This window comes from Durio zibethinus, chromosome 9 (genome assembly GCF_047325235.1).
Source record: "Durio zibethinus cultivar Kanyao isolate XHJ-2024 chromosome 9, ASM4732523v1, whole genome shotgun sequence".
NCBI lineage: Eukaryota > Viridiplantae > Streptophyta > Magnoliopsida > Malvales > Malvaceae > Durio > Durio zibethinus.
This window is the reverse complement of record NC_143170.1, coordinates 3,105,094-3,133,087: the sequence shown is the minus strand read 5'-3', so window position 1 is coordinate 3,133,087 and position 27,994 is coordinate 3,105,094. Positions and strand designations below refer to the sequence as shown.

General features: G+C 35.6%; 7 protein-coding genes and 1 pseudogene across 16 annotated transcripts; 3 read left to right on the top strand and 5 right to left on the bottom strand.

The window, feature by feature from the left end:
* Window positions 1–33: 33 nt before the first annotated feature.
* LOC111306269 (transcription initiation factor IIE subunit beta-like) lies at window positions 34–3,697 on the bottom strand. Of its 2 annotated transcripts, none has more exons than XM_022904173.2 (5): window positions 3,562–3,697; window positions 2,655–2,959; window positions 1,663–1,794; window positions 1,415–1,531; window positions 34–723 (listed from the first exon to the last, which is right to left on the bottom strand). In XM_022904173.2, exons 2-5 carry the CDS (start codon window positions 2,919–2,921, stop codon window positions 382–384), a joined length of 858 nt encoding a protein of 285 aa, XP_022759908.1. In that variant the 5' UTR covers window positions 2,922–2,959; window positions 3,562–3,697; the 3' UTR covers window positions 34–381. The 2 variants fall into 2 exon arrangements, with proteins under 2 accessions (XP_022759908.1, XP_022759917.1); XM_022904182.2 differs by lacking the exon at window positions 3,562–3,697 and adding an exon at window positions 3,079–3,217.
* Window positions 3,698–5,029: 1,332 nt separating this feature from the next.
* On the top strand, window positions 5,030–11,868 carry LOC111306230 (uncharacterized). Of its 5 annotated transcripts, none has more exons than XM_022904145.2 (10): window positions 5,030–5,193; window positions 5,980–6,093; window positions 6,171–6,272; window positions 6,680–6,808; window positions 7,255–7,356; window positions 7,752–7,880; window positions 8,125–8,220; window positions 8,482–8,628; window positions 9,153–9,216; window positions 9,343–11,868. In XM_022904145.2, exons 1-10 carry the CDS (start codon window positions 5,110–5,112, stop codon window positions 11,439–11,441), a joined length of 3,066 nt encoding a protein of 1,021 aa, XP_022759880.2. In that variant the 5' UTR covers window positions 5,030–5,109; the 3' UTR covers window positions 11,442–11,868. The 5 variants fall into 5 exon arrangements, with proteins under 5 accessions (XP_022759880.2, XP_022759874.2, XP_089621602.1 ...); XM_022904139.2 differs by having other exon boundaries at window positions 9,328–11,868; XM_089765476.1 differs by lacking the exon at window positions 6,680–6,808.
* Window positions 11,869–12,104: 236 nt separating this feature from the next.
* On the bottom strand, window positions 12,105–14,054 carry LOC111306259 (elicitor-responsive protein 3-like; annotated as a pseudogene). The gene is made up of 5 exons (XR_016345017.1): window positions 13,698–14,054; window positions 13,290–13,355; window positions 13,049–13,175; window positions 12,687–12,787; window positions 12,105–12,393 (listed from the first exon to the last, which is right to left on the bottom strand). The product of XR_016345017.1 is annotated as an elicitor-responsive protein 3-like (transcript).
* Window positions 14,055–14,743: 689 nt separating this feature from the next.
* LOC111315523 (thaumatin-like protein) lies at window positions 14,744–15,592 on the bottom strand. Its single transcript, XM_022917329.2, has one exon. It carries the CDS (start codon window positions 15,590–15,592, stop codon window positions 14,918–14,920), a length of 675 nt encoding a protein of 224 aa, XP_022773064.1. The 3' UTR covers window positions 14,744–14,917.
* On the bottom strand, window positions 15,561–19,375 carry LOC111306208 (thaumatin-like protein). 2 transcript variants are annotated; one of them, XM_089765481.1, is made up of 2 exons: window positions 16,802–19,375; window positions 15,561–15,699 (listed from the first exon to the last, which is right to left on the bottom strand). In XM_089765481.1, exons 1-2 carry the CDS (start codon window positions 17,462–17,464, stop codon window positions 15,685–15,687), a joined length of 678 nt encoding a protein of 225 aa, XP_089621607.1. In that variant the 5' UTR covers window positions 17,465–19,375; the 3' UTR covers window positions 15,561–15,684. The 2 variants fall into 2 exon arrangements, with proteins under 2 accessions (XP_089621607.1, XP_022759857.1); XM_022904122.2 differs by lacking the exon at window positions 15,561–15,699 and having other exon boundaries at window positions 16,633–19,375.
* Window positions 19,376–19,821: 446 nt separating this feature from the next.
* Window positions 19,822–22,611, top strand: LOC111306181 (bifunctional UDP-glucose 4-epimerase and UDP-xylose 4-epimerase 1). Of its 3 annotated transcripts, none has more exons than XM_022904107.2 (9): window positions 19,822–20,071; window positions 20,233–20,282; window positions 20,459–20,594; window positions 20,887–20,988; window positions 21,127–21,354; window positions 21,575–21,656; window positions 21,788–21,870; window positions 21,942–22,033; window positions 22,345–22,611. In XM_022904107.2, the coding sequence occupies exons 1-9, from the start codon at window positions 19,877–19,879 to the stop codon at window positions 22,427–22,429; spliced, it is 1,053 nt and encodes a 350-aa protein (XP_022759842.2). In that variant the 5' UTR covers window positions 19,822–19,876; the 3' UTR covers window positions 22,430–22,611. The 3 variants fall into 3 exon arrangements, with proteins under 3 accessions (XP_022759842.2, XP_089621605.1, XP_089621606.1); XM_089765479.1 differs by having other exon boundaries at window positions 20,233–20,297; XM_089765480.1 differs by lacking the exon at window positions 21,942–22,033.
* Window positions 22,612–22,748: 137 nt separating this feature from the next.
* Window positions 22,749–24,322, top strand: LOC111306219 (CASP-like protein 4A4). The gene is made up of 3 exons (XM_022904131.2): window positions 22,749–23,417; window positions 23,764–23,899; window positions 23,982–24,322. The coding sequence occupies exons 1-3, from the start codon at window positions 23,104–23,106 to the stop codon at window positions 24,165–24,167; spliced, it is 636 nt and encodes a 211-aa protein (XP_022759866.1). The 5' UTR covers window positions 22,749–23,103; the 3' UTR covers window positions 24,168–24,322.
* Window positions 24,323–24,517: 195 nt separating this feature from the next.
* On the bottom strand, window positions 24,518–27,372 carry LOC149516712 (DEAD-box ATP-dependent RNA helicase 47, mitochondrial-like). Its single transcript, XM_089765198.1, has 4 exons — window positions 27,258–27,372; window positions 27,044–27,065; window positions 26,645–26,716; window positions 24,518–26,561 (listed from the first exon to the last, which is right to left on the bottom strand). The coding sequence occupies exons 1-4, from the start codon at window positions 27,370–27,372 to the stop codon at window positions 24,941–24,943; spliced, it is 1,830 nt and encodes a 609-aa protein (XP_089621324.1). The 3' UTR covers window positions 24,518–24,940.
* Window positions 27,373–27,994: the final 622 nt, after the last annotated feature.

The following is a 27,994-nucleotide window of genomic DNA, read 5'->3' as shown; positions in this document are numbered from 1 at the left end:
TTACAAACGAGTAAAGGATATGAAATTTCAACATCAAACAATAAGAATGTAACTACTATTATTATCATTAGAAGAAAAGTATTGGATAAATTGTGTTCCTATATAAAAAATATATATAAATAAAAATGAAAACAAAGAATTGAGTTTACTCCAGGCCAATTGCCCTCATTTCAATTTAGTAGGATTCACGAAGTCTACATCTTTGAGTGGAATAGCATTCTCGAGAAGAGATAGGGGAGTAGTAATGATTGTTGGAGACTAGTAGTTTATATACCACATATATATAGGTTTCATTGTACTGGTTTAACCATTAATAACGGTTAGAACCCTTGTAAATACGGCAGCAGCCCAACTGACTCCAATGCAAATCAGTTTCTGGCTTCAAGTATTTTTGAGTTTCTGGAAAAGTTCTGGAAGATGTGCATTTGTTAGCTTTGCCTTCTTGGAGAACTCCTTGTTTTTCTGCCTGGGTTTGGGCTTGGAGGAAATGCCCTGCACTTGTGCAGCAGCCCTCCTTTTTGCTGTGTTGGTAGCAGGTTTCATTCCATTCTTCTGGAGATCTTTCTCAATGTCAAGCATGTCCCGGGGCAATTCGATAGACCGAAATAACTCTTTAAGGTCAGCATCCACCTTAATAGGTACCCTGGGATCGTTTGGGAAGGCAATGTCCTCCTGAGAGTCAAAATTCGATAGCAGCCAAATCTGACCGGAAGCTTTCAGAGCCTACAATAAGAACAGCTATAAGCAGCTATGGTAGCAGAAACTACTAAACTTAAAAGCAATGTTTAGATTAATTCATGCCTACTACAATATATTGTTAAGTAGGAGAAATTAAGAAGCACTCATAACAAGTAGATTTGTGAGCAAAAGGCTTTTCTTAAAAGCCAAAACAACCTAGGTAAAATAAGAATAACCAACAATTAATGAAACAGTTGGGAAAACCTCGTAAAACCAACTCTGAAGTCAATGTCCCTTTTACAAGCAGCTGATAACCCAAAAAAGTATCCAAGCATAGTTTCAATGAGAAATTTCTCAATAATACTTACCAAAAGTGAGTTCAATTAAAAGTTAGTGAAGCATTTAATTGCATAATACCCTTCGTACATTTCAAAACTTAAAGCCTTTCAATTCTATATTATATGCATAACAGCTCATCACATCTCCCACTTTATGTACAGTTATAAATCATCTGTGGGTACAAATAAGGTGTTGCACCCTTTGCTTTTACAACATTTAATTGTTAGAAAACAAAAAATAAATAAAGAATCAGATTAAAAGAAACTAAAGTATGAAGGTACTAAAGGCTTCAATAAAATTATGTAAATGAAAGTCAAAATCAAGACCCATCATGGAAACTTATGTATGGGCGTAAAGGTAAATGGAAAATGAAGGAAAATTTGCAACTCTATTATACCTGCAAGTCCTCCATCACATTTGGGTACGCATCCTTGAGATCAATAACATCAATACCTTCTATATATTTCCGAATCAAGACAAGAAGTTCATTCTTGTTTTTTGCATCATGCTTGGCCTGCAAGGGTAACGTATACAAAAATGTAATCCTCTATGAAGGAGACTAAGCAAAAGGGATAATGGTTATTATGATATAGATGCTAAAACCAAAAAAGAAGTCTATCAAAATGTCACAGCAGCAAATGTCACCTTGTAAGAGAAGCGCTTCCCATCATAGTTAACTTTTGGGTTTTTCCTTAAGCCCTCAAAGACATCTTTGTTGCCGTTCACATCAACATAACATGCTTCATTTATCTGCTCTGGTGTGAATGCTTTTCTTGTCTGCAACGACGAATAAATACCTTATAAGCTTTGAGATAGTTAAAAATTTTCAGCTCCTTATGAAGCACTATTGTTCATTCAATAATCTGACAATTATGTCAACAGAAACAAAGATACGTGTAAAAAGTCCATACTAACAGCAACTAACATTTTTTCAAAGATCTCACAAAACAAATACCATATATAATCTCAAGTCTCCGATGTTCTTTGATGTAAAATCAAACATTATGATAAAATCAAACTGCCAACATAACTACTTGAGGAATCAAGGATACAGCAGAATCCCACACCTGGACTTCCCTTACCAGAGGGTAGAAATAGCATTTCCAACAAAGCAAAGAACACCTACCATTTTCAACTCAAAAAGGCTACAAATGCATTCAACAATGCTTCTGTAGGAACCTACTGGCTGCCATCCCAAACTATGACCCCAAAATCACTTGCATCCACTGCTCCAAAGAAATTGCTAAAACATTTTAGAAATTTGCTTGCCTTACCAACCATTGTAAAACTACCACAACCTCAATGGGACAAGACTAAGAGATGAAGATAGCAGTAGAAGGCACATGCTAATCAGGATCATTATCAGAAGCAAGAAACTCTAAAAAACTAAAGTAGGCACAGAACCAAACAAAAGGATTTCTCCTTTATCTCATTCTTGTAAGCACATTGCCATCAATTTCTCAATAAAAGCAAATTTTCTCCATAACAGATACATCCTCTGAACCAGCAAACCATGACTTCAGCAAGGATACTCGCAACAATAAAGATCATTTTACAAATGTTAACAAGGTATAATACTCGAATTATTTGCATCAAGCGCATAAAGATTAAATTAAATTAAAAAGGGCTACAAGAACCTGATACAGAATGTCAATAACACGCTTCATCTGAGCTCCAACAGGAGCTTTCCGAATGCTGTTAATGTGCTGAAGCCTCTCGGTATCATTTGAGAATTTGACAGGAGCAGGAGGTTTTGCACCGGGAAAAGGTGAGGCAGCCACAGGTGCAGGTTTTGGGGTTGTGGTGGCCCTAGAAGATGTTGATTTAGCTGCAATGTTAGAGAGCATCGACTGACACTTCTCCTGCTGCTTATTAAATCTATCTAACTTCTCTTGCAATGCCATAACTCAAGACCTTCTTAATCTTCAGAACTTCTCAAATCCTGGAGACACAAAAATAAAAAAATAAAAAATAAAGCTTAAAACCCAAAAAGCTTATCAGCATAACTACCCAAATGCATGTACAATAACTCCAACCAAATAAAAATTAAGAGAAATCTACCTGCTACGTGATCAGAAATTCAACAAGATCCAATCTTTTTATGTTACCAAAGTTACCATGATTCAAAATTTCATCTTTAACGCAATAAGAAAGACTCCTTTCACAATCAAACACAAAGATTGGATTTCAAACTCTAATCCAATAACTGGTTAAAGTTCAATCTTGAGAATGTTGCTTCATTTTTCCCAGCTTTTGAGGTTTGCTACTTCTTATAATCCTGACCCAGTTAATCGTAATCTAATTTCCTGTTCAACACTTCAATGACTGAATCTTTCCAAACCCATATCAAATTAGAACCACAATCTAGTAACCCAATCTTTTATTCCAATTATAATCAAGATATCAACTTGGGCAACTGTAAAAAACCTAACTCGACCATCAAAATCATGATTTTTGAAAGCTTTTTCTTTATTCAACGAATCGTTTCATAAAAAAACAAAAATATTCAAAGATTCGAAGATCATAAAAGGGAAAAGAGAAAACCTTTGACAGAGCTTTCTCTTCTCTCGCTGTTTTGGCTTCAATTTCTCTTTGTTTTACCTTCGTTGGTCCTAAATAAATAAGCAAAAAGTTAAGGGACGCGCTTTCACAAGGAAGCAGCGTTGAGCAATTAGCCCGTAACCAAATTAATCGATTTTTATTCGATAACTAATCCAATCGATAAAAAAATTTAAAATAATAGATTATAATCGAATTAACCATAATTAAATTAATTTGGTTTAGTTCAATCAAATTAAATAATCAAAATTTTTATTTTTTATTATAAATAATTATTTAATTATATATTTGGTTTAGTAAAATTTAAATTTATGTATCATTCAAATTAAAAAAATAAAAAATTTAATAATTTTAATAACATTTTATATAAAAAAACAATTAAAAATATTTATCTTAATTTTTTTATTTTTATTTATTAAAAATATTAATTAATTCAATGAATTTCAATAATAATTTTACAAACAAAAAATTAATTAATTTAATTAATTTAATCAATTTAAAAAATTCATTATAATAAAAATTGAATTAATTATTTTTCATTGATTTCCGTCGATTAAATCAATCTATTGAAATCGATTTCTCCTACTCTTACAACGAAGAGCTCAACTGCTTTCTTAGAAGTACCTTTTTCTTTTTTTTTTTTTTTTCTAAAAAGCTAAATTTACATTTAAAAATTTTTCACTTTAAACATTTAAAAAATCAACCAAGTGACTATATAATTTATTTAAAGTTTAAACTTAACGTAAAAATATTTGTAAGATTTTGGAGAAAAATTAAAATATTCAATAAGTAATTTCATTATCTAAGAAGATACAATATTAAAATATAAATTAATATTGCTCTTTTTGTCTATTTTTCATTCATTTTTTAAAAATATTTTAAAGTTATGTTTTATTTTTTAAAACATATAAAATTTTCATTTTTTATTTTAAAATTATTTTTTATAATTTTTGCTTTTTAATATTAAAAATTATAAAAATTTAATTTTATAAAAAAATTAATTTTAATATTAAATATATTAAAATAAAAAAAATTTTCTCAAATTTTTTAAAAATTAAGACAAATAAATTGAGATGGATGGATTACATTTATTTTCTAATCAAAATTTTGATTGGCTACAAGTTTATGAGAGTTTATTACTAGTTTCTAACATTCACACAAAGAAAAAAATTTTCTAATTGGCGAGTGTTTATAGTTTATAAAAATAATTAGATTTTTTTGTAATTTTTTTCTTTTAATTTTGAGAGTTTAATAGTTTAGCAGTCCATGATTTGCCAACTCAGCCTCCACTAACAAATTACTGACAGTAAAAACTCACCTGAAAAAATATTTTTTCACCTGACTTGTTTTGTTTTTAAAATATCGACTGAAAAAGAATTTTACAAAAGGCCACGTGTTGATCTTCCGTCACACATTGTGTTATTGTCGTCAGTCTTCTTTTGTTAGGCAGTTTGACCTTTCACTCCCACTTTTTTACTTCCTTTCTCAGACACACTCCAAAACGATTGCCGGAAAATCTAATTTCTGGCGATAATGTCGGAGAAAACTTCCACGGATTGGCTTCCCCCTGGCTGGACCCTACAGTTCAAATTCCAAAAGACCGGCCGGAGAATCACGGTTAGTTAATTATTTCCCAACTGGTACTTGTATTTATTTCAATTTAGGGTTTTTTAGGTTTTATTTTCTCTATTTTATTGTTTTACTTTAAAAAGAAATTAACTGTTTTGAAGAAGTTTTGTGAAGTAGGGTAGATATGAACTGATGAAGTTTAACGTTAAGTTATGGAGCTTTTATTAGTTGGTTATCGGTTGCTTTTAGTTGCATGTGAAAGAAATGCAATCAAATGGTATATCTTGCTTTGTGCATGTCGAGTTCGAGGGTTAGTAGAACAAATGAGGGTTGCATGTTGATGAATTATGAGTTTTCGAGGCCAAAGAGCGAAGGTATTGAGGTTTTTTATTCTGTTGATTTGGCATTTTAGTGATGTATTGCATGAAAATAAGAGTTCATTGCATTGTTGCCGTAGGTAGTAAATTTACGTAACAGCAGGTGGATTTTGTTCTGTATGAGGAAATTTTGAGGCATTGGAATGATTTTCTTTGTCGTTTCGTGAGAAAAAGTTAAAGAAATAAGAAGAGAGAAAACAATGCCGGTGATTCCAGGGTGCTGAGACATTAATTTTTGGTTTAAGGCTTTAATAGTTGATTATGTGGTGTATTTTGATGTGGTGTCAAAATTTCTCCCCTTCTTCTTGTCTTTTCTGCAAAATAATTGAGCAATTAAAATTATAGATGTGTGTCACTGCTTAAATAAGACAAATGGTAATATGTAGAAAGAAGCTGTCTATTTACACCAAATCTGCTAACATGTTCTTGTTATTATAATTATTGTTTCCTTTTGCAGCATTACGTAAACTTGGCAACTGGTCAAAAGTTCTTTACCAAGGATGATCTTATTCTCTATACTAAAACAGGAAGCACTCAATCTGATGACCAGCAGTCAACTTTAAGGCAAAATGTAAGTTTTGATAACCTATTAATTAACTGCTTTTGTTTTTCCTTCCTATTTTATTCTTTTATTTTATCATCATACAGACTGTGGCAAAAGCAAATGATCGTCCGGAATGGTTACCTAAGAATTGGTTAATGGAAGTGAAAACCCATAAGAGTGGTGCAAAAATTGGAAAGCACTACAAGGTATTAAAAATTCTTTTCTTTTATGCATAGGAACCATGGTGCTTTTCTACCTTCTAGTACCACATGGATTTGTGATATTGTATTATTGACGGATTCTTTCTCCATTAATACCCTTTGCTGGTGGTTCTGCTGGGTATTCCTCTTATGCTGCTAACACATCAATGGCTACCACTTCAATAAGCATGAATGACTTGTCCTATACTCCTATTTACCATTGACATCTCAATTAGAACTTTCATACATGCACATAATAACGAATGAGATTGATTTTTCAAAAATTTTTAAGGCTTTGATTTACATTATATTGCATGGACTAGCATTTACTAACCCAAGGAACTTTAAGCACTTATTTTCTGTCTTTGTAATTTTCAATTTTACTTTTTTGTTGAGCTGCTTTCTTGTTACAGATATACATTGATCCATTAACCGGATCTAGATTCTATTCCAAGCCAAAGGTGTTCGGTTTTCTTAGCAATGTAGAGCAGGAAAGTAGCAAATCTGAAGCAAAGAAAATAACCTCACACTTTACGAGCAAAGTTGGTTCTCTAAAATCCTTTTGCTACCACTTTCTTTTCTACCTTGTTTGGGAATTTTTTTTTTTTGTTTCTGTCCATGTACTTATGTGTTTGCAAAGACAGAGAGAAGACGAGAATTGTGCTTACAGTGCTTATTAAGAAACTATCATATCTTGTACAATAAATAATGGTAAATTTAAAAAATGTACATCTCTTCTCCACCTGTCTCTTCTCAGTGCAACCACTAGATACTGTTATATTATCCAAAATCTATTTTGATCGCTGAAACAACTAATTTATATTTTTACGTTTCTCCTATCAAAGTTGTTGTATGTGAAAGAAACATTTGCAGTCTTACCACTGTGTTGAATTAAAATGCCCTTAGCAAATGATCACTTGATAGTGTGTTTAGATCATCTATTAATTTGCTGCCCTTTTTCACTTTTAATTATTTAATCATCATCCAGACTGTTGTAAAAGGAAATGAACACCCTGAATGGTTACCTCAGAATTGGTTCATGGAGGTGAAAGCCCATAAGAGTGGTGCAAAAATTGGAAAACACTACAAGGTATGAAATTTGTTTTTCTTTTATGCATAGGAATCATGGTGATTTTCTATCTTCTAATGCCGCATGGAATTTGAAGTACTGTATTATCGGAGGATTATTTTTTCCGTTGCTACCCTTTGCTGGTTCTGATCATATTCCTGTTATGCTGCTACACATCAATGGCTACCACTTCAATAGGCATGAATGGCTTGTCCTATGTCCCATTGACATCTGAATTAGATCTTTCATACAGACACATCATAATGAATGAGATTTTTATTTAAGAACTTTTTATGTCTTTAATTTACTTTATGTTGCATGGACTAAACATTTACTAACATGAGGAACTTTAAGCTCATTTCTTCTTTTCATAATATTTCAATTTTAATTTTTATTGAGCTGCTTTCTTGTTGCAGGTATATGTTGATCCATCAACTGGATTTAGATTCCATTCCAAGCCACAGGTGTTCCATTTTCTCAATCATACGGAGCAGAAAAGTAGCAAACCTAAGCGAAAGAAAAGAGCCTCTCACTCTACAAGCAAAGTTAGTTTCAAAATATCCTTTTGCCGCCATTTTGTTTTTCTTGTTTCTTTCTGTCTATTTATTTGTTTGCAGAGAGAGAGAGAGAGAGAGAGAGAGAGATTGGTGACATTTAAGTGCTTAAAGTGCTTATACTAATATACATAAAAGTTGTTCTATATTTAGAATATCTTTTATGAGATACTGAATCTTATTCCTTTATTACAACTACTGAATGAGATAGGTTTTTTTGTATTTGTAAATCTAGGTTGTCATTAAGAAATCTACTGCGGATGATTTACCAGCAGGATGGGTCAAGGAAGTCAAGATTAAAAGGGATGCAAATGGAGTCAGAAGGGACCCGGTATGGAGTTACTTTCCAATTCTTTCTGTACCCCTAGCCTTCCTTTTAGATATACATGGATACACGTTACTTATCTATGTCCTCAATATTCATGATACATACCAAAAAATTTGTGCTGATTCTTGTGCTGATATTGCTTCAAGCTTTGCCTTGACAGCATAATGAACTAACTGGTGCTTATTTATGGAGTTATAAATTATTGTTCTTTGAACATACATACTAGTTATGAATTTTGATCAGTAATAATTATGAATGCTACAGTATTACACTGATCCAGCTAGTGGATATGTTTTTCGCTCCAAAAAGGCTGTTCTTCGCTATCTAGAAACTGGAGAGATTGGTAGAGATGCTTTTTTACCGAAGAACAAGCACAGTGATGATCAAAATTTAATTAGTAAAGACAAATTAGTAAGTTTGCACTTAATCTATTTTAATCCTATTTCCGTTACTATTTTATTTGCTCAACATTTACCTGCTTGATTTATTACATATTTCAATGATGCATGCCGTATCAAACTAAAAGTCCATTATCATTTATTAAGTTACATTGTTTGCTTTAAAATCATACATGGAATAAAGGTAAGGACCAGGTTCATGTTTTCCATACAAGATCATGGGTATTATAGGATACGACAAGTAAGCTCATATACAGGTTGTCCTTAGGTTATTGATAACCTATGGGGATATTCAGAGACTAAATTTTGTGTTTGAGGATTATGCACCTGCAACCTGATTCGTTGTCAAGGTTTATCTATCTTATGACCTGCCATTCAAGTCTAATGCCTCATCTACCATTTTGTAGACTATAATTTCAACCAATAGTCAGTTGGGATTTGATTCATAATCACTTTTTTTTTTTTTCTTTTGGGTAATATGCTGGATGGAAATTTTTATCATCTGAGTGTTTTTACCTTTGCCTTCTGTCTATTTAGCAACTCCCAGCAGCTAAAACGCAGAAAGTGAAGCATCCTGCTGCCAGGCGGCAGCTGTTTACAGGTAAGGGGTGGAAAATTTATAAACCCTTCAAACCATGAGCAACCATTGAGAATTTGAATCAGAGGGGTTGTTTACAAGCCAATCATATGTGGATTCATGCTTCTGATGCAGAACTTGTCACTGCAGGTGAGGAGACATCTGATAGGAGTATCTTATCTGACCTAGAAGCTGAGACCTTTCAGAAAGGCCAAAGTAAGAAGGGTTATACTGAAACTGGGATTGCTACAGCTTCCAAACTTCAGATTTCTCAAGGGAAGGGTTCTGTTGAGAATGCAATTAAAAGGAATCCTGAGAATCCTGAGACTGCTGAAAAATCAAGTAGGAGCAGCTCAGTAGCTCAAAAAACATCCAAGAGAAAGCAGGGTAAAATATTCTCAGTGGATAATGTGCTTGTTTTAACTGCTGCAGCTGATGTGCAAGAGAAGAACCTGCTTGAAAGTGGAACAGAGAATAGGAGCAACTTAAACTTTAAGAATTCTAGCAAGTCCAAGAATAAAAGAGAGCTTGATTTGCCTAGGAGGTTTTCAAGTCGACTTGCTCGGCTTGCACCTCAGCTGGTGGCTAGTGGCCTTGAACTTGCTAAGCCTTGCCAAAATGAAACCAGTGGTCCCTGTGTTTTGGAGGATGAAGCACCTCAGCAGCTTAATGTTCGCTCCAATGCAGAGGTAGCAAAGCAAGCCTCTGCTTATTCAACGGTTTCAGATTGTGGGTTAGCGAAGAAGACCATAAAGCCCATTGAAGACAAAGATGTTCTTGGAAAGCAACCACAAATGTTTGAGACTAGTGACCCTAAGTCAGAAGTACGGCCTTTCTTTTGTTCAGATCCATGCCTAGAATTTGCAATCAAAACTGTTAAAGGTGCAATACCACTTGATGATGCAGCTAATGAAGGGCTTGTTTCAACTCCAGCTTCTAATGCCCTGCAAGAGAAGAATCTAGGTAAATCCATTGTGAAAAGCGCAAGAAGCAACACAGAAACTAAGCACTCAAGCAAGTTCAAGAAGATGAAAGAGCCCGGCTTGCCTCGTTGGTCGTCGAAACGACTTCCCAGGCATGAATCTGAGCTGGTGGCCAATGGAGTGTCCACTGAAGTAGCTCTTCAGAATGCAACTACCAAGACTAGAAAAAATGAACCAAAACCACCATGTGTTTTGGTGGATAAAGCAACTTGGCAGCTAAACATTGGTCCTACGTGCACCAACCTCCCAAATCAAGCTTCTGCTGCAGCAGTCAGTCCAGAAATCAATAACATAAGACGTAATGAAGATAAAGCAATTCTTGGAGAGGAACCACAAATGTTGGGAACTCAGAAGGGCTGTGACAGCAAGTCAGAACTACAATCATTTTTCTGTTCTGACCCATGCCTAGAATTTGCAATCAAGACTCTTACAGGTGCAATACCATTAGAGGATGCTATCAATGAAGGGCTTGTTTCGCCACCCATTGCTAATATCCAGCAACAGAAGAATCTAGCTGAAACTAGAATTGAAAAAAGCAGTTGTAGAAAAACTTTGTTTAACTCAATTAGGTCTAAGAATAATGATGGCATTTTGCTTCGTCGGTCTTCAAAACGACTTGCTGGACATTCACCTGAGCTGGTTGCATCATTGTCCAATGAACAAGCTCTTAAAATTGCAGATAGAAAGTCTTGTAATAGCAAAGCCATTCGGAATGCAGATCTGACTTCAGTGAATCTGACAGATAAAGCATCTCAACAACTTGAGATTGGACCAAGAATGGCACTTGAACGTCGTGATTTTACATACAGAACCACTGTGTTCCATGTTGAGTCGTCAAACAAGAGCAAAGAACCTCATCAAAACCAAACTGCTCCTACAGAAGTGATTGGGAAGCCAGGGCTGCAATCTGCAATTCCATTTCAGAACTCTTGGTCCGATCCATGCTTTGGGTTTGCATTCAAGACTGTTACAGGTTCTAGTCCTGCTGAGGATAGTTTTGCTTTTCAGAGTCACTTCAACCAACAGTTTGACAGTTCTGGCAGCCAAAGAGATGGCAACTTTGCACTGCCAGATAATGGCTTGCCCAACGTTTTTCAAAGTGGTATTTCATCACACTTTGATGCCACGGCACAACCTGTTATGCAACAACAGTTCCCTGTGAATCCTTCATTCCTGCCCCCTGGTAATGTAAGCTTACCTACTTGCAGTACAGCCGGTGCTCAACAACCTTACAGGAAGGGGAAAAGGAATTTCCAGGCAAGGTAAAATCCTAGATTTAAGGGTTTGCTAAAGGAAGCATGCCACTGCCAGGCATCTAAGACAAGTTCTGGTTAGCTATTATGTTTGAACTAACAACTTTATGGTTTTCGACTTCTTGGTGTTCTGGCTTTTGTACTTTGGCATGCACCTTTAGAAAAAAAAAAAAAAAGGAAAAAAGGAAGTTTTTTCCTCGTTTTGTGAAAAGTATGTCAGCTGTTAATGTAAGAAAATCTTTTGGCGTTCACGTGGACTATCCTTGTTAAGGTGTACGGATGCATTAACATCTGAGGTATTGTAAGCTTGTTGTGTTCCCTTCATTTTGACAGTAGATGGAGCATAAAAGCCGCCATTTATGGCAAGTTTTGGGTTATCAAATGTTGTGTAATGTATTACTGTGTTCTTGGACCAATGACAGAGTGGTCACATTACATCATTTTTGGATGATCATTAGAATTTAGATGTTACCCATTTTACAATATTACTAGTATAGAAAGAAAAGATTCTCTGTCGGAAAACGAGGAAGCTGCTGAAGCAAGCACGTTATGGTTCGTCACGCTACCGGTGAACACGCAACAAAGATTGCATTAGAAATTCAAGAGAATAATATTTTCTTTTTTCCCACCATTGTTTTAGAAATTCATAGCTCTTGTTCCAAAAGAAGAACCAAATGTTAAATCTCCTCAGCACAAATTAACTATAAATTGAAAAGGCTTATTATCCAGGATTGGTACTGCAAACTTTTCAATTATCCGTAACAAAGCTCAGGTTGGTTGAATTCGATCTACAGGAGCACAAAATAATAACATTCAACCAAATATAATTCTGAATCAAACTTCAGAATAAAGTTCTTGGAATAGAAATTAACATGGAAACCGCAAGTGGCCTAGTCCCTGTATGAAGACTCCTTCCACCCTGCAAAAGATTCCTTTTCAACTTGAAAACTCCCGTCAACACAATCCTGTTATGAAGCAATGGATATTTCATTTACTGAGAATAATTGACCAGTTCAAATCAGAAAGTCGAAAAGAAAAACCAAGGAATTGGAAAGGAGCCCTACGCAAAGCTGAATATTTCATTCAAATTTTTGCTTTGCTAAGAGCAGAGTTATCAAGAGTTTGAGACTCATTGCCTTCTGGTTTTCGGATAATTATAAATCAATGTTGGAGTTCAATGCAGTCAGTCTGGCTTTCTCTTCATCTTCTAGCAGTCAAATGGAAATGCAATTAAAGACAACAAATACATGAAAAATACCTCTGGGGTGAAAGTAAGACCAATTCTAATCTCCCCACGATATTCTTCATCCTTGACAACATTATATGCAGCTGGGGGCAAATACAGGCTCCAGAGGAATGCTACAAATATCATTAAAGCTTAGTTCACTGACTTATGATCCTAAATTGAATAGGTATCTACAATGTTGAAAATCTATATTTCACTGCTCAAGGTTCAAGCAAGAACTTTAGAAAACGCTTGGATCTTGTCCTATTCTTCAAAAGAATTATACCATACATCTTATGAAATTTGTGTAAATAAGTTTCATGGCAAGTTTTACATGACTTTTGAGTATTACTAATAATAGTAAAAAAATCACATGAGAATATAGCAATACTCACGTTGCTTCTACCACAAAATCATCCTGAGAACCACAATCACTGTCCATTATTTTCAATTTGAGTTCTGAAACACCTTCAGAGACCTTGAATACAAAATTTTCATTCCACTCGGGATCAGACCCTTTTCCTGCAAAAGTTTTCTTTTTTTTTTTTTATAACTCTATTAGTTCCTACTTATCTACAATAATAGAACAAATTTTGATGATAATCGATCTATTATCCAACAAGAGGAACACTCAACCTGAAGCAACACTACTTTTCTGCTCCTGGGTACGGCAAATGAGGAGCACATAAGGATCCATGTTACCTGCTCGTTTCCAAAATTTGATTCTCAAAAACATTAGTAACAAACATACAAATATGATCGAAAGCACGAACGTCTACAACCAATTTGTCAATGTAATATCATTCAAACACAAAATGTGAAAAAAAAAAAAAAATCAGGTAGGACTTTAAATATGATCAATCAAATTAATTTAAATGACCATCCTTGAGTAAATGTTCATAATCAAAACTGTCATGATCTCAAGTGTACCCAGATCTATACAGACAAAATTGAAATTGAATAAGACCATAAACAAAGACTAATACCAATAAGATTCAGATTAAAAGAAAGAAAAAAAAAACTAAGAAAGAAAGAAAAACTCACAGAGAAAATCTGTGTTCTCAAGACCCTTGGCACTAACAAGAACAACTTCAAGCGTTCCCTGAGGCATGTTCTCAAGACCCTTTGCCCTGTTTTTAAAGAATATTATACCTTTTACGACGAAACTGAGATGCACTCTGCAGTTGAAAATGTAAAATCCGAGATTTTGGTTTGAGTTCGGACAAAAGTGAACCGAAGCCGATAAATTGGGGGACAACGTCAACCGTCAACAAACGTTGGAAAGCATATGATCAAATTCTCCTTAATAGTCAATTAACTCATGTGCCAGGCATCGTCACTAGTCAGTCGGTCAAGGGCTTAAATATGAAGATCAGACCAAATGAAACGGGCTGGGCTTATGAGCCCAAGCGATCTGACGAACTGTATAATTATACTATCTAATGATAAAGATAATACATTCCTGATTTTTAAAGTGTATATAATTTAATTTTCTTACCAATTATAGCCAATGATTTGTTCTAAAGTGGATTTTTATAGAATACAGATAAGATCAGAAGATGGTTTCTTTTCCTCCACCATGAAGTGGTCCTCTTTCAGGCCATTGACACCAAAGTAGCAATAGTTAGGCCCAAATAGAAGCCATGGATGGATGTACCGGTGCCGCCTTTTTGGACTAGACCTGAGCTGAGTCGAGTCGCTCCACCCAACCGAAAATGGCAAACTTACAGAAATCCCCAGCTTTCATTTATGATTAGACCATTTATAACAAATCAGAACATTTGCACATCGGTGACATGAGCTCGGATAGTTTTCATATACTATTATTATTCCACAATAATATTACATGTATTTCCGGGAAGAAATGTTGTACTGATCATCAGTCCATTTTGGCATTCGATCTGTCCCGTTAATGGTGGACTTAGCTACATTTAGTCAGTTTTTTACTCTGCACAGTGGTTTAAACATTGAAAAATCTTGAGAAAAGTAAGTGGAATGTAACCAGATGAGAGATTTTTTTTTTGATGAATTTCTCCATTCACTCATGATTTTTTGATGAATCCTTTCACTCATTATTAAGCATTTCTAAACTAAAAAGTTGTACTTCTATAATGAAACGCTTTCTAAACGTTTATTTATTAATTCAAGCTTCATCTGAAGTTTTAGTGCAACTTCACTTAGCACATACATGTGAAAGCTTCACTTAGCACGTTATTAGTACTACAATATATATGATACTTCATAAAGCACAACAGAAATACACTTCAAGGGCAGAACACAACCCTGTAGTTAGTTCCACCGGGACAAGTAAATGTGCTTGTTTGATCATCTTTAGGGTAGCTGTAAGCATCAGGGCACCTTGTCTTGAAGAACCTGGAGAAATCTGTAGGACCACAGTTCCCAGAATTGCAACAATATTGATCAGTCTTAAAAACGGTGCAAGGGTTATTGCACCCACCTGGGGCTTTCAATTGATTAGGGCACTGCCCCACGATATCTGCGGTGCATCTAATACCCCTGGTGCAACCCCCAGAAGATGGACTAAATTCCATGGGAACATTAAATCCATCAACTAGGGAGATATCGAAGAAATCCAAGTTATTGAACTGGTTTAGTGCGTATTCGGCTAGGGTGTTGGGTGGTGCACCGAAGGCTTGGCACTGTAGGAGCCCCCCACAGTCACCGGTTTGGCATCTGCCACGTCCAGCACCGTCAAATTGGCAATTGGTTCGAGCCCAGACACGAGCTCCTTTGGTGCCGGGCCTCACATCTAGGTTCCAGACTCCACCACGATCTAGCCGCCTGCCACCACCAGGCACGGCTGCTGCCCAGACCGTGAAGGGGCAGTTGTTTCGAATGTTAAAAGTGGCAGCATTGGCCACCGTGAAGAAGAGAGTAATAAAAGAGAAGGAAAATATAGAGATGGTTTTCAACTTCATTTTTATGGTTAAAACTCTGATAAGCTTGAATGGATATGGCTTTCGGTATGGAAGAAGCGGGTTTATATAGATACAAGAATAGTGTCCCCTGATCAGTGCGTTAGGACCTACAGCAATGACCATGAATTAATGGTTGTGGAAATCTTTCATTGACGAAAACTGTAGAGTAAAATTCATAAATAAAAATAATACATTTTATAAAATAAAATTTTATTCCAAAAGTACTATTTGTGGAAATTTCTTGTGGAGACGGTATCATGTCGATGGCTTGGAATTAAACACGTGATTTTCTATTTGCATTATATAAAATATTAAAAATTTATGTATTTTTATTATATTTTAAAAAATTATATATTATAATTTATATCATAAAAAAATATTTTTTAAATTTTAATAAATATATTTATAATTTTTATTAAAATTTTAAATTATATTATTTTTATATTTTTTATTTATATTATTTTTAAATCATATTATCTAATCGTGTTTCAATTTTAACATGTCTATTTGAAATTATCTTTTCAAGATGCCACTTTCGTAGACTTGAGATCCGTCTAAGAGCAGGTTGTGTGGAGTTCACTATAGCTAGTCATGGCAGGTAATCTATCTTAATTTTTTTTTTTCCACCAAAATAGAAAAAGTTTCATTACGCTTAGCATTTAAGACTTTTTGTACTCCATGTGATAGCCAATTTCCATTCTACTGATATTTCTAGAAGTTGTAGAGAATTTTCTTTCCACCACTATAAAAGAAATGACCGGTGCAAGAGAGTAGTAGATATTAAATTCGATATTAATTCAATATTAAATCCCAGATTTAGTTCAAATGATTCAATTGAAATGAATTCTTATAAATAAAATATCTTAATGGTTAAGATAAGTGAAGGAGAGATTGCAATATATTAATTTGATCAAAAGTCAAACAAATCTTTTTGAGAGTAGCAACAAATCTTTTTGAGAATAGCATTTTTAATTAAAATAGAGCATTCTTTGACTAGTATAAACAATAGTTGCTGATCAAACAATATGGATTATGGATACAAAGAATGAGTTTTTTTGTTTATAATCGTCACATATACAATCATGGATAGAATAAAATAAATGAATCTTGGCTTTCTTATTGGTACATACTACATGGCATAGCATTCCACAAAAGCCAAAACATAATGACTTCATCAACAATACCAGTATTTCAAGGACAGAACACTACCTTATAGTCAGTCCCAGCGGGACATGTAAATGTGCTTGTTTCATCATCTTTAGGGTAACTGTAAGCATCGGGGCACCTTTCTTTGAAAAAACTAGAGAAATTTGTAGGACCACAGCTCCCAGAATTGCAACAATATTGATCAGTTTTGAACACGGTACAAGGGTTATTACACCCACCAGGGGCCTGAAGTTCATTAGGGCACTGCCCCACAATTTCTGAAGAGCATTTGATTCCTCTAGTGCACCCACCAGAGGTTGGACTGAATTCCATGGGAACATTGAACCCATCAACAAGAGAGATATCAAAGAAATCCATGCCACCGAACTGGTTTAATGTGTATTCAGCCAGGGTGTTTGGGGGTACACCATAGCCTTGGCATTGGAGGAGCCCTCCACAGTCACCTGTCTCGCATTTGCCTTGCCCCGCTTCATCAAATTCACAATTGGTTCGAGCCCAGATGCGGGCACTTCCTGTTCCAGACCTTACATTGATGTCCCAGACTTGGCCATGGTCGAGCTGCCTCCCGCCACCAGGCGCTGCTGCAGCCCAAACCGTGTAGGGGCAGTTATTTCGGATGTTGAAAGTGGCTGCATGGGTTAATGTGATGTAAAGAGCTCCAACAACAAAAAAGCAATATATTGAAATGATTTTGAAGCTCGTCATATTCGGTTTGTAAGAGAGAATATAGACTTAAGTTTTGATTCTTCTGATCTTATTAATTGTATGGCATTTTTTACCACAAAAAAAATCAAATTTATAGAGTTTTGCAGAAATGCAATTCACTTAAACTTATCAACAAAGGAAAGGAGAACTTTCCGGTTTTGGATTTTGTGGGACTGTGATCTTCGACCTCTAGCTCAAAGGGAGTTCACATTTTTTAACTTAACAGAAAGAATATGTCTCAATTGAGTTAACAAGAGGTCTTGTTTCACAATTTTCATGTCATTCCCGTAAACTTGGCTAAGGAACAGATGAACAGAAAATTGAAAATAATCTGAAATTCGATTTGTCAAAATGGTATCCCTTTCATAGTTCTAGAATTTATAATTGGGTTACCAATTTGCTTGGTCCACCTTATATGTTACACACCATATCATTTCCGAGCCTTCATGCATAAGCTGGTGCGGGCTTAATTGAATAATAAAAATCATGCATTAAACGCAAAGATTCAATATTAGAACATAAGAAGTAAAATACAGAATTAAGGTGAAGTTTTTCATGTAGAACAAGCATAGAATCCATTTGGGCTTTAATTTTTTTAACGAAAATCTTGTGCCAATCAAATGAGCAAATGCTCGGGTGTCTATTTGGGCTTAATTGAATAGCAAAAGACATGCTGCATTTAATTTAACCACACACAAACAAATCGACCCATTAAATCTTGTCCGAAAGATTGACAGGCTCATATGTAATCGGCCTGGGCTTCTGATTCTTGGCTTCATGAAATTGTCAACAACACAAATCCGTCAGGGCCTTCTCGAAGGAGACAAGACAGCCATTAAAGCCCGTTACAACAAGCTCTTAAAAACACATTTCAGTTTCCCGCTACGTAACTTGATATCTACCGTAGCAAAAACCCAACACCATATTTTTCTTTACTCAAGAAAAATCGTAGCTATTTTTTTGGTTCTTTTGGCGGTTGAAGTAATCAGAGGCATAGTTTCGGGTAAAGCCTTGAGTTCTCTTAAACCCGAGAAGTTTCTTTCTATTTGAGATTTCCTTGTTTAATTCTGCTTTAAGGTTATTTTGGGTTCCTTTCGTTTTAGTTTGATTTTTGTTATATACAGTTCTTGGTGCTGTGTTTGGCTGGCTAGGAAATCATAGGAAAACGTGGGAAATTTTTGTGACTTGGAAAGGAACCACAGAACTGAAATATTGGTTTTTCAAATTTTTTGATGTTATGAAAATGTTTTCTTATTCATTTTAACCGTGCTTTTAGATGGCTCAATAACTCGTTATCTTCTCTTTTACTCTGTTGTCTTGGGAACCAAACAGAAAGTTCACATTTTTGTGTAGGTTTTAGAGTGTGTATGGTGATAGTCAAAGGATAAATTTGATGCTATGAGTTTTGATGTGCCCTGTGGAATATTACATATTGGGCTTTTTGGATGTCGTGTGTGGAAAGTTGACAGATTAGCTAAGTTACATGATTGTGGTTGGCAGCCGAGTTGAGAAGACCATGGTGGGAGTGAAGGAGGAGAAAGAAAAGTAGTGTACTATGAAGATTTAGCAGAAGAGTTGGACCTGTTTCAGCTTCTTCATCGTTAACCAATTTGGAGAAACTTGTCATTTTGATGTGAGCTTTTATTGATGTAGCAGAAGGTAACTTGCCCAACTAGATATTCGTGTAAAAAGAGGGTGGACCGAGCAACAATTTTTCTTTCTTCTACTGTAGCCACGCTGAACTGCTTCTACTTCTTTGGTCGGATCTCACGGCTAACAAACTAGTCAACCAGCAGCTTATCCACGTAACATGCGTAACAAAGATCTCGTTTCGAACATATCATCTGATCACATGGATTGCTCTACCAACATCAGTTTAGATTTGTTACCAGAAAATCTGGAAGATATAGATAAAGTTTATTTGATGATGAAACATATCCTTTCAATAATCTTTATCTTTATTTTAAGGCTTTGATCTCTTTGTACCAAACAAAAAACAATCATGATGACCTTTTTCAATTTGACTCGTTTATCTAACCCAAAACTCTACTGTAACCATTCTTGTATCGAAATTATCAATTATGAGTTATGACCGACAGAAGAGAGATCTTGTTATAACGTAGGACAACAGGAGTAGCTGTTCTTCTCTCTCTAAAACACTTTCACAATCATTGCCTATTTTTACGGATTCTTATCCATTTCTTTATCCTTTTTATAAAGATTGTTTCCTTGATTTTCTCAAACACGTCTTCGTCCAAACGTAAGTATTTCCAACACTGATTGCTATTTATTTGTCTTGTCATTGACAAGAAAAGGGTTTCTTTAAAAACCAAATATCCCTCTTACTTTCTTTCTCTGAATTCTAAAGTCATAAAACAAGATTCTTTATAATCTTTTTTTGACTGCTTACAAATGAGTTCTTCAGAAAAAACTATTCTTGTTACCGGAGGAGCTGGGTTTATTGGCACCCACACAGTGGTGCAGCTTCTCAATGAAGGTTTTAGAGTGTCAATTATTGACAATCTTGATAATTCTGTTATTGAAGCTGTTCATAGAGTTAAGGAATTGGTGGGTCCTGAGCTTTCTCAGAAACTTGACTTCAATTTGGTAAGAACTTCTTCATATAATGAAATCTTTGAATCTTTGCTGTATGTTTCTTTTTGTTTACACGATCAGACATTTGGGTTTTTCTTGGTCTTAACATCTACAATAAAGGTATCATCTATTGATTCGAGCATGATCAAGATTTTGGTTTTGTTTGGTTGCAGGGTGATCTGAGGAATAGGGATGACTTGGAGAAGCTTTTCTCTAAGACAAAGTATGTTAACTGGACGTATGCAACTCTGTTTTTGATTGTTTGAGGTTTTCTATGAGCATAATGATCCACATTTTAGTAGAATTTATGTCATTGTACCGTTTGCATTTGTCCTAACACGAATGTTAGTTGACTAATATTGTGAAATTGGATTCTTCTGTATTTATCAAATGCCACAGGTTTGAAGCCGTCATCCACTTCGCTGGCCTTAAGGCTGTTGGAGAGAGTGTTGGTAACCCACGTCGTTATTTTGACAATAATTTGATTGGCACTATCAATCTATATGAGGTCATGGCCAAATATAATTGTAAAAAGGTACGAAAATGTCTTAAAATCTTTGTTTTGCTTTGTACGAGAACTTGTTGGCTGTATTATTTAGTAGTTAGAAATCTTTGACGAATGGGATTCGGAATTGTTATTATTTCGACACAAGAAAAGGATAAATTACTTCTAAAATTGCCTGAAACCCTGGTTATTGATTCAAGTTCAAGTTCCATATAACTTTTCATCATGCTTTTTCATGTTTCATGTTTAAGCCACTGCTGATATTGTATTATACTTCTTTTTTTTTTTTTTGGGGGGGGGGGGGGGGGAACGGGGGGAACAGCTTGTATTCTCATCCTCTGCTACTGTCTATGGCCAACCTGAGAAAATACCATGTGTTGAGGATTTTGAATTGAAGGCGATGAATCCTTACGGACGAACCAAGGTACATAGCAGTATGTCTTAAAATTTTTCTTTGTTGGTTCATAATAATTGTACATTCCTTGTTTAAGCTGGAAAAATCCTCTGGAATTGTAATTGTCAAACGTGTGTCTAGCCTAACCTTTTCATTAAATTTCACCAGCTTTTCCTTGAAGAAATTGCACGAGATATTCACAAGGCAGAACCAGATTGGAGTATTATTTTGCTGCGGTACTTCAATCCTGTTGGTGCTCATGAGAGTGGTAAAATTGGTGAAGATCCAAAGGGCATCCCAAACAATCTCATGCCTTACATACAGCAAGTAGCTGTCGGCAGATTGCCTGAACTTAATGTATATGGTCACGATTATCCAACTAAAGATGGCAGTGCGGTAAGTGTTTTCAAAGCTAATATTTCTACTTGAAGAAAGAAGAATTTTCTGTAGGATTAAAGGTCCTTGTTTGTTGAGTGCAGTTAACATTGTAATTCATCTTATTTGCCTACTGGTCATCAAATATATGTGTTACATTCGTATTTAATAACTACAAAGTAAGGTTATTAATAACCACATAAATATCTTTTTTCTAAATGAATTTTTCATTTGTTGACAGATCCGAGACTACATCCATGTTATGGACTTAGCTGATGGTCATATTGCTGCACTTAGGAAACTTTTTACCACGGAGAACATAGGTGATCTCTTTTCATCATTCAAGTTTTTACGTCTCATTGAACTTGCATTCTTTTATTTACGTATATTTAGATTGCTGGTAGTTCTTTTTTGGGAAATTTATGGGTTGTTTTAAACTCATCTGTTCTTCTAGGTTGCATTGCCTACAACCTTGGAACAGGCTGCGGTACATCTGTGCTGGAAATGGCTGCTGCTTTTGAGAAAGCTTCTGGAAAGGTGAATGTTCTCTCTCTCTCTCTTTCTCTCTCTCATATGTATTTAAATTGCTACTGTTGAAAAAATTGCAGAAAATCCCCATTAAACTATGTCCAAGAAGGCCAGGAGATGCTACAGCTGTTTATGCTTCTACTGAGAAAGCTCAAAAAGAACTTGGTTGGAAGTATGTTCGTAATTTCTATCTCATTCCTAATTCATTATTTAACTGGAATTAAATGGATAATCTTCCAAAATTTCTACCCATTACACTATAAGTTAGATCCTCTGTTATATATACTAGTGTTGGTACTTATATCTCAGTCTGTGTTAGCAATCTATCTATCAATGATCAATTGTTCCTTAGTAGAACAATTTTAATGAACCATTGGGCTAGAAAGTTGACTAAGTTCTGCTTATATTATGTTTATCTATTGTGCATTTGTAGTTTTCACGTTTTTTTGGTCATTTTGCGGTTAAGGTTTTGGTATTTTGCAGGGCAAAATATGGTGTAGCTGAGATGTGCAGGGATCAATGGAAGTGGGCGAGCAACAATCCATGGGGATACCAGTCAAAGCCCTAAGCTTGTCTTAAACACTAATTTTTTCCCTCCCCTTTCAAAAGTTTCTCCTGGGGAGAATAGGTGTACAAAACTTGATTATTTGCTTAATTTTCTCATGTTAAAGTCGTCCCTAATGATCAAGTAAAGATTTTTTTTCAAGTGTTGAAATATGTTAATAGGATTCCAATGTTTTACATGGGTAACCCATTGTTTTATACTTGTTTTTACAAGTGTTTGATATTTTATCATTTCTGGATTTAAAAACAAAAGGTTTTTAATTGACTATAAACAGTTGTTAAACAAATCCCTTTCAGGTACCTTTCCATTTTGCTCTTTATGAAAATTTGGGCAGGTATCAGGTTTCAATCTTATCCATAGAACATGCTTATGAAAGCATGATAATCCCACTACGCACTTTAAAAATCAGTATGCTCAGCTTACTGCTTGTCTTTTCTACTTTCGTGTCTGGTGGACCTTAAGGCACATTCCAGAAACAAACGTCAGCATTTAGTTTTCTTGCAATTTTGTCAAACTAAACTACTAAGTATGGCTAAGAGGAAACTTCCCTTGGAATTCCAAGGAATTATCAACTAGACTTTGAAGGATCTTCATATTCACAAAAGCCAACTCAAAGAAACAAATCAAACGCCAATACAAATTAGAAGCAGGAGGTTTGAGGAAGCTTCATCTAAAGAATGGAAAAGGTAAAGGAACCAGTGAAAGAAGAAAGAGAACATGTTTTGGCGATTGCTTGTGGAATCATGTCTGGTGTGTCGCCTGGGGCAGCCAATTCTCAGACTCAGCGGCAGCAATTTCCAACCCCTTCACCATTCTCTTTCTCTGTGACTTCTACAAGTTGGAGCGCTAGGCCTTCCATACATCATTCAAATCTATTCCTTCGGTTCTTGGTGCTTCTCTTCTCCTTTATCTCAGCCCTCACACTGGTTGCCCCATCCACAAAGAAGAAAGACCAACAATCTCCTAGCTTCACTCAGTACCCAGAATTAATGTAAGCATAACTATGATTTTGCTTTAACTATTTGACAAGATTACAAAGTATGGCCCTGAAAGAGAGAGAGAAAAGGATAAAGCAACTAAGAAATCTATTGATCTAAGCTGAGAGATCACCTTAATCTAACAGCAATCTCCCAAATAACTTTCAATCTGAAAGGTGTGCATAACTGAAGGTCCAACTTCCCAAACCTGATATTGGATTCCAAGTAACTATCACATACTGATGAATGCATGCCGTTGAATAGTATAAATCTTAAACTACTCTTTAATTTCTTAATAGAATATTTGAATCATCAGAGTGAGCTCTTTATTAAACAAGGATTGTTATTGTCTTCGTGTAGATACTGCTTCATTGTAGCAATTTTAGCTTTCCTTTACGCAGCCTTCCAACTGTTTAAAGGTATTTGTGACATTGCACACAGAGGCATTCTAATCTCAGATATGACCTCAGACTACTTAAGCTTTGTCCTCGACCAGGCAAGTGCATTTCCCTATCACAACACACATAAGTACTAGTTGTTAATTTTTGATCGCTAATTCATGGGTAGCCCTGTAACAGTTGGTGGGTTACCTTCTCGTCTCATCTTCTTCAGTGGCAATACCTATCATTCGACACTTCGAGAAAAGCACACCCCTTTGGAAGGGAACCATTGTATCAACTAGCATGTCCTTTGCAACTTTTCTAGCTGTAGCAATTTGTGCTCTCTTATCTGGTTACAAGCTTTGCAAGAGAATCGTCTGGTGATGTTGCTTGCCTGGCTGGTGTAAATTAGTGTATTCGTGCTTCATTCCGCAAACAACTGTTTTAGTATTAATAAATTAAAACAGCATACTTCGTATGTACATTATCCATCAGACATCCAGTTTGACATATAATTTCAGAACTTGTTAATGACTGAATGTTGGCCATTGTTTTTCCAATTTTTTTAGATCTTCAGTCTCTCTAACTTGAAAGTTTATGTACCAAAACAACATATAACATGACAAATAAGCTAGACCCTTTGCTACTCTAAAAGGGATCTAATTCACCTATTTCTGGTAAACATATCCTGTCTCTTGCTGTTATTCCCTACAGAAGCAATCGAAATGGCAGGCTTACAATTGAACTAGACACATGGAGTTCCGTCCAGTTGTTACTCATTAGCTTGTTGAAATCTCGATTCTATGTTCAAGATTAGAGGTTCTACAAGTAGACAAACTAATGATTTTTTCATGTAAAAAAGGAAAAAATAAAGGATCTAATGTGCATTAACTAGGATTCCACATTTCAAATATACTTCAAATTCGTCATGACATGAAAAAGGTAATATATGCTTAGCTTCCCCTCCCCCCCCCCCCCCCCCCCCCAACCCCCAAATGTTACTAAAGAAAAAGCATAAAGTTACAGTCACTATTCGTAAAGATATTCACTAGGCCACTAAACAATCCTCCGATATACTTATAAGCGAGGCAAATAGAAGCAGGGGTAAGGTCCGGGTCAATTTCAAAATATGATAGGAAAAGAAAATCGAGCATGTATCACCTTGCACCCCCTAAAGTTTTGTCTTCTTCAATGACATGAAGTTTGCCTTCTGTAAACTCACAAGCGGGAATGGGGACCCCAAGCTGCTTCTGCAGTTTCTTCACAATAAACACTTCTGGCTCCTCACAGATGGTTACCACAGTACCTTTCCTTCCAAGCCGACCTGTTCGACCAGCTCGGTGTGCATAATGGATAGAGTCAGTGGGTAAGTCCAGATTAACCACAAGATCACATTCTGCCACATCCAAACCCCTTGCTGAAAGTTCATTAGTCACCAGAACTCTCACTTCTCCATCCTTGAATTTTTTCAAAGTTGTTGACCTCGCAAGTTTGCCAAGGTCACCATGCAGCTCTGCAGCTTTCATCCCTCGAGCCTGTAGTTTGAAGACAGCATCCTTTAGCTGCTTTGTATGGTTCATGAAGGCTATCACTGACTTGGCATCAAGTGCGTGGACACATCTTCTCAATGTATCAACCTTGTGTTGTAATTTTGTGACACAATGGTAATGTTTCAAAGCAGGTGGTAGGCTTTGTGACGCAGCCTGAGTCTGCATATTTGAACTTGAGCCTGAACTGGATGTAGGCCCTAAGAGATTAACAGGTCCAGAGGGAGAAACAGATTCAAGTGACATGACCTTTTTCGCTTGAACAAGAAGTGGGTCAGACCCCCAGCTCCTAGCTGCCCTTATAACTGAATATGGAACCGTTGCAGACACCATAATGGTCTGACGCTCAGCCAACTTAGCACGTGAGCCACGCGGGTCAGCACGTGATCTCCTACCCACATGTTCCAAAATCCGGTGCATATCCTCTCGGAAGTTAAATGAAAGGAGCTCATCAACTTCATCTAAAACCAAGAAGCGACAGCCATGAGTATGAAGTTTTCCAGCCGCACTGATCTCTGCAATTCGGCCGGGGGTGCCAACAACAATTGCAGGCTTGTTTTTCTTTAAAGCTTCTTCCTGTCTTGATCGGTTTGCACCTCCTACAAGTTGCTGAACAACTTTCTTGTCTGCAGGACCTAGAAGCCTTTCAAACTCCCTAACAATTTGCATCCCCAGTTCCCTAGAGGGAGCCACAATAACTGCTTCAATCTCCATTTTCTTCCCAGATTGACCCTCGCCATTTGGAGATTTCTTTTTCAGTGGGCCTACTTCAGACAGTATGGGAAGGACATATGCCAATGTTTTTCCTGAGCCTGTGTAAGACTGAATCACAACGTCGTGACCCTTGAGAATTGTTGGAACTGCTGCAGACTGAACATCAGTTGGAACCGTAAAGCCTGCAGTCTCTAACCTCCCCAGCAACAAAGATGGGAGGCCAAGCTCAGAAAATGATTTTGCAGCAAATAGCGCTGATTCAATTTCTAGTGATTTTTTCACCCCAACATCCTTAACTGCTTTTATACTGTCGCTTCTAACAACCCTCACCTTACTTTTGGCTGCTTCATTAGAAACACTGAGCCTCTCGATTTTATTTTCTTTGTTCTTGTTCGTTTTTCCGAAGTCACTCTTGAAACCAAGGCTGGCAAGAATGAGAGGCCCATTATCATGATTAACGTGGCTCACAAATCGTACGCAGGCCTGGCACCAAACTTTCCTAGACACATTAGGCAACCTATGCAAAGTTAAAGATTCTCCAAAATATACAAGCAACCTAGTTGAGGCTAATGCGGGCAACTTTGCTAGATTGTTATTGACCAGCCACTGAAAAATCGACGTCTACAATAGCTCAACCCTGTGCCATTTGATGATCGAGGATTGCCAAAAACCCTTTTAGAAACAGAATGTCAAGCTGCAGATTCAATGCAAGGCAATAAAAGGATCAAAGCAATATTAACAGAAATATTATATGCACATTCTAGCTTCTAACATGCTAAAGCAAACATCAAACACTTGAATCCACTATATCAAGCTATGCTATATGTCTAGTAAGTAGGCAAAACCCTAAACTCTTATTCTTAATACTTAATATGCAACCAAAAACATGTATTCTCAAATGGATTTAAAAGTAATGGAATGAAACTTAATTCAAATCATAAATATAAGGTGTAATGGATGGAAGGTCATTTCACTGTTGACTGAAGCATTTTATCAAACGGTATCAGAACTATTTCAGCACCTGCAATCGGAATTCAACAGAAATGTTTAAAGTAGAGAAATGCTAACGAAAAAACCGTTTTGAGTGTTTGCGTACGAAGAAAATGTGTGGAAAATCGACTATACAGAATTTTCATTTTCGAGAGAAATTGGCACAACACAAAGCAAAAACTTGAGTTACCTTAAAGCTGAGATTGCTTCCGGCCTCTCTGACTCTCTGCGTGAGAGTAAACTTGGAGTTCAAACGCCACGTGTCGGATTGGGTCCTGGGCTTTAGGGATTAACTTAAACGTTTTGGATTTTACCCATGGCCCATCCAATTTCAACATCCTAAAGCTTTAGGCCGAGCCATAAGCTTTTAGGTTGGACTAAAATTTGGGCTCAGCATCAACACCTCGTCATCCAGCTTCAGTGAAAATAATGAAACGCTTTCTAAAGGAAAAAAAGAACGCATAGAGTGGAAAGGTACAGCTGATGGTGAAGAATTTTATGAAATTGGTTGCATCACATTAGTTCTATATAAGTATATGACAAAAATAAAAGCTCAATTAAGTTATCAGCTAACTTTTAACATTAAATTTAAAATTGGATAAAATTCAAATCAAATATAATTTTATTTTTATTAAGTTTAGATATTAAATATATATTATATTAGATTGAATTTTAGATCTGAAAATAAAAAATTAAAAAATTAAATAAAATAAAATTTTATTTTTTATTTTTTATGAAATAAAATTAATTATTTTATATTTGAAATATATTTAATATATTAAAAATTATATTAAAATAATATATAAAAAATTTAAATATCAATAAACTAAATCAACCAAAAAATTCAATTAAATCTGATTGAACTATATACAAATACAATTCAAATTTAAATTATTTTTTAAAAATTTATAATTTTACGTATCATATAAAAAACAAACAAACAACACCTTTATCAATTTT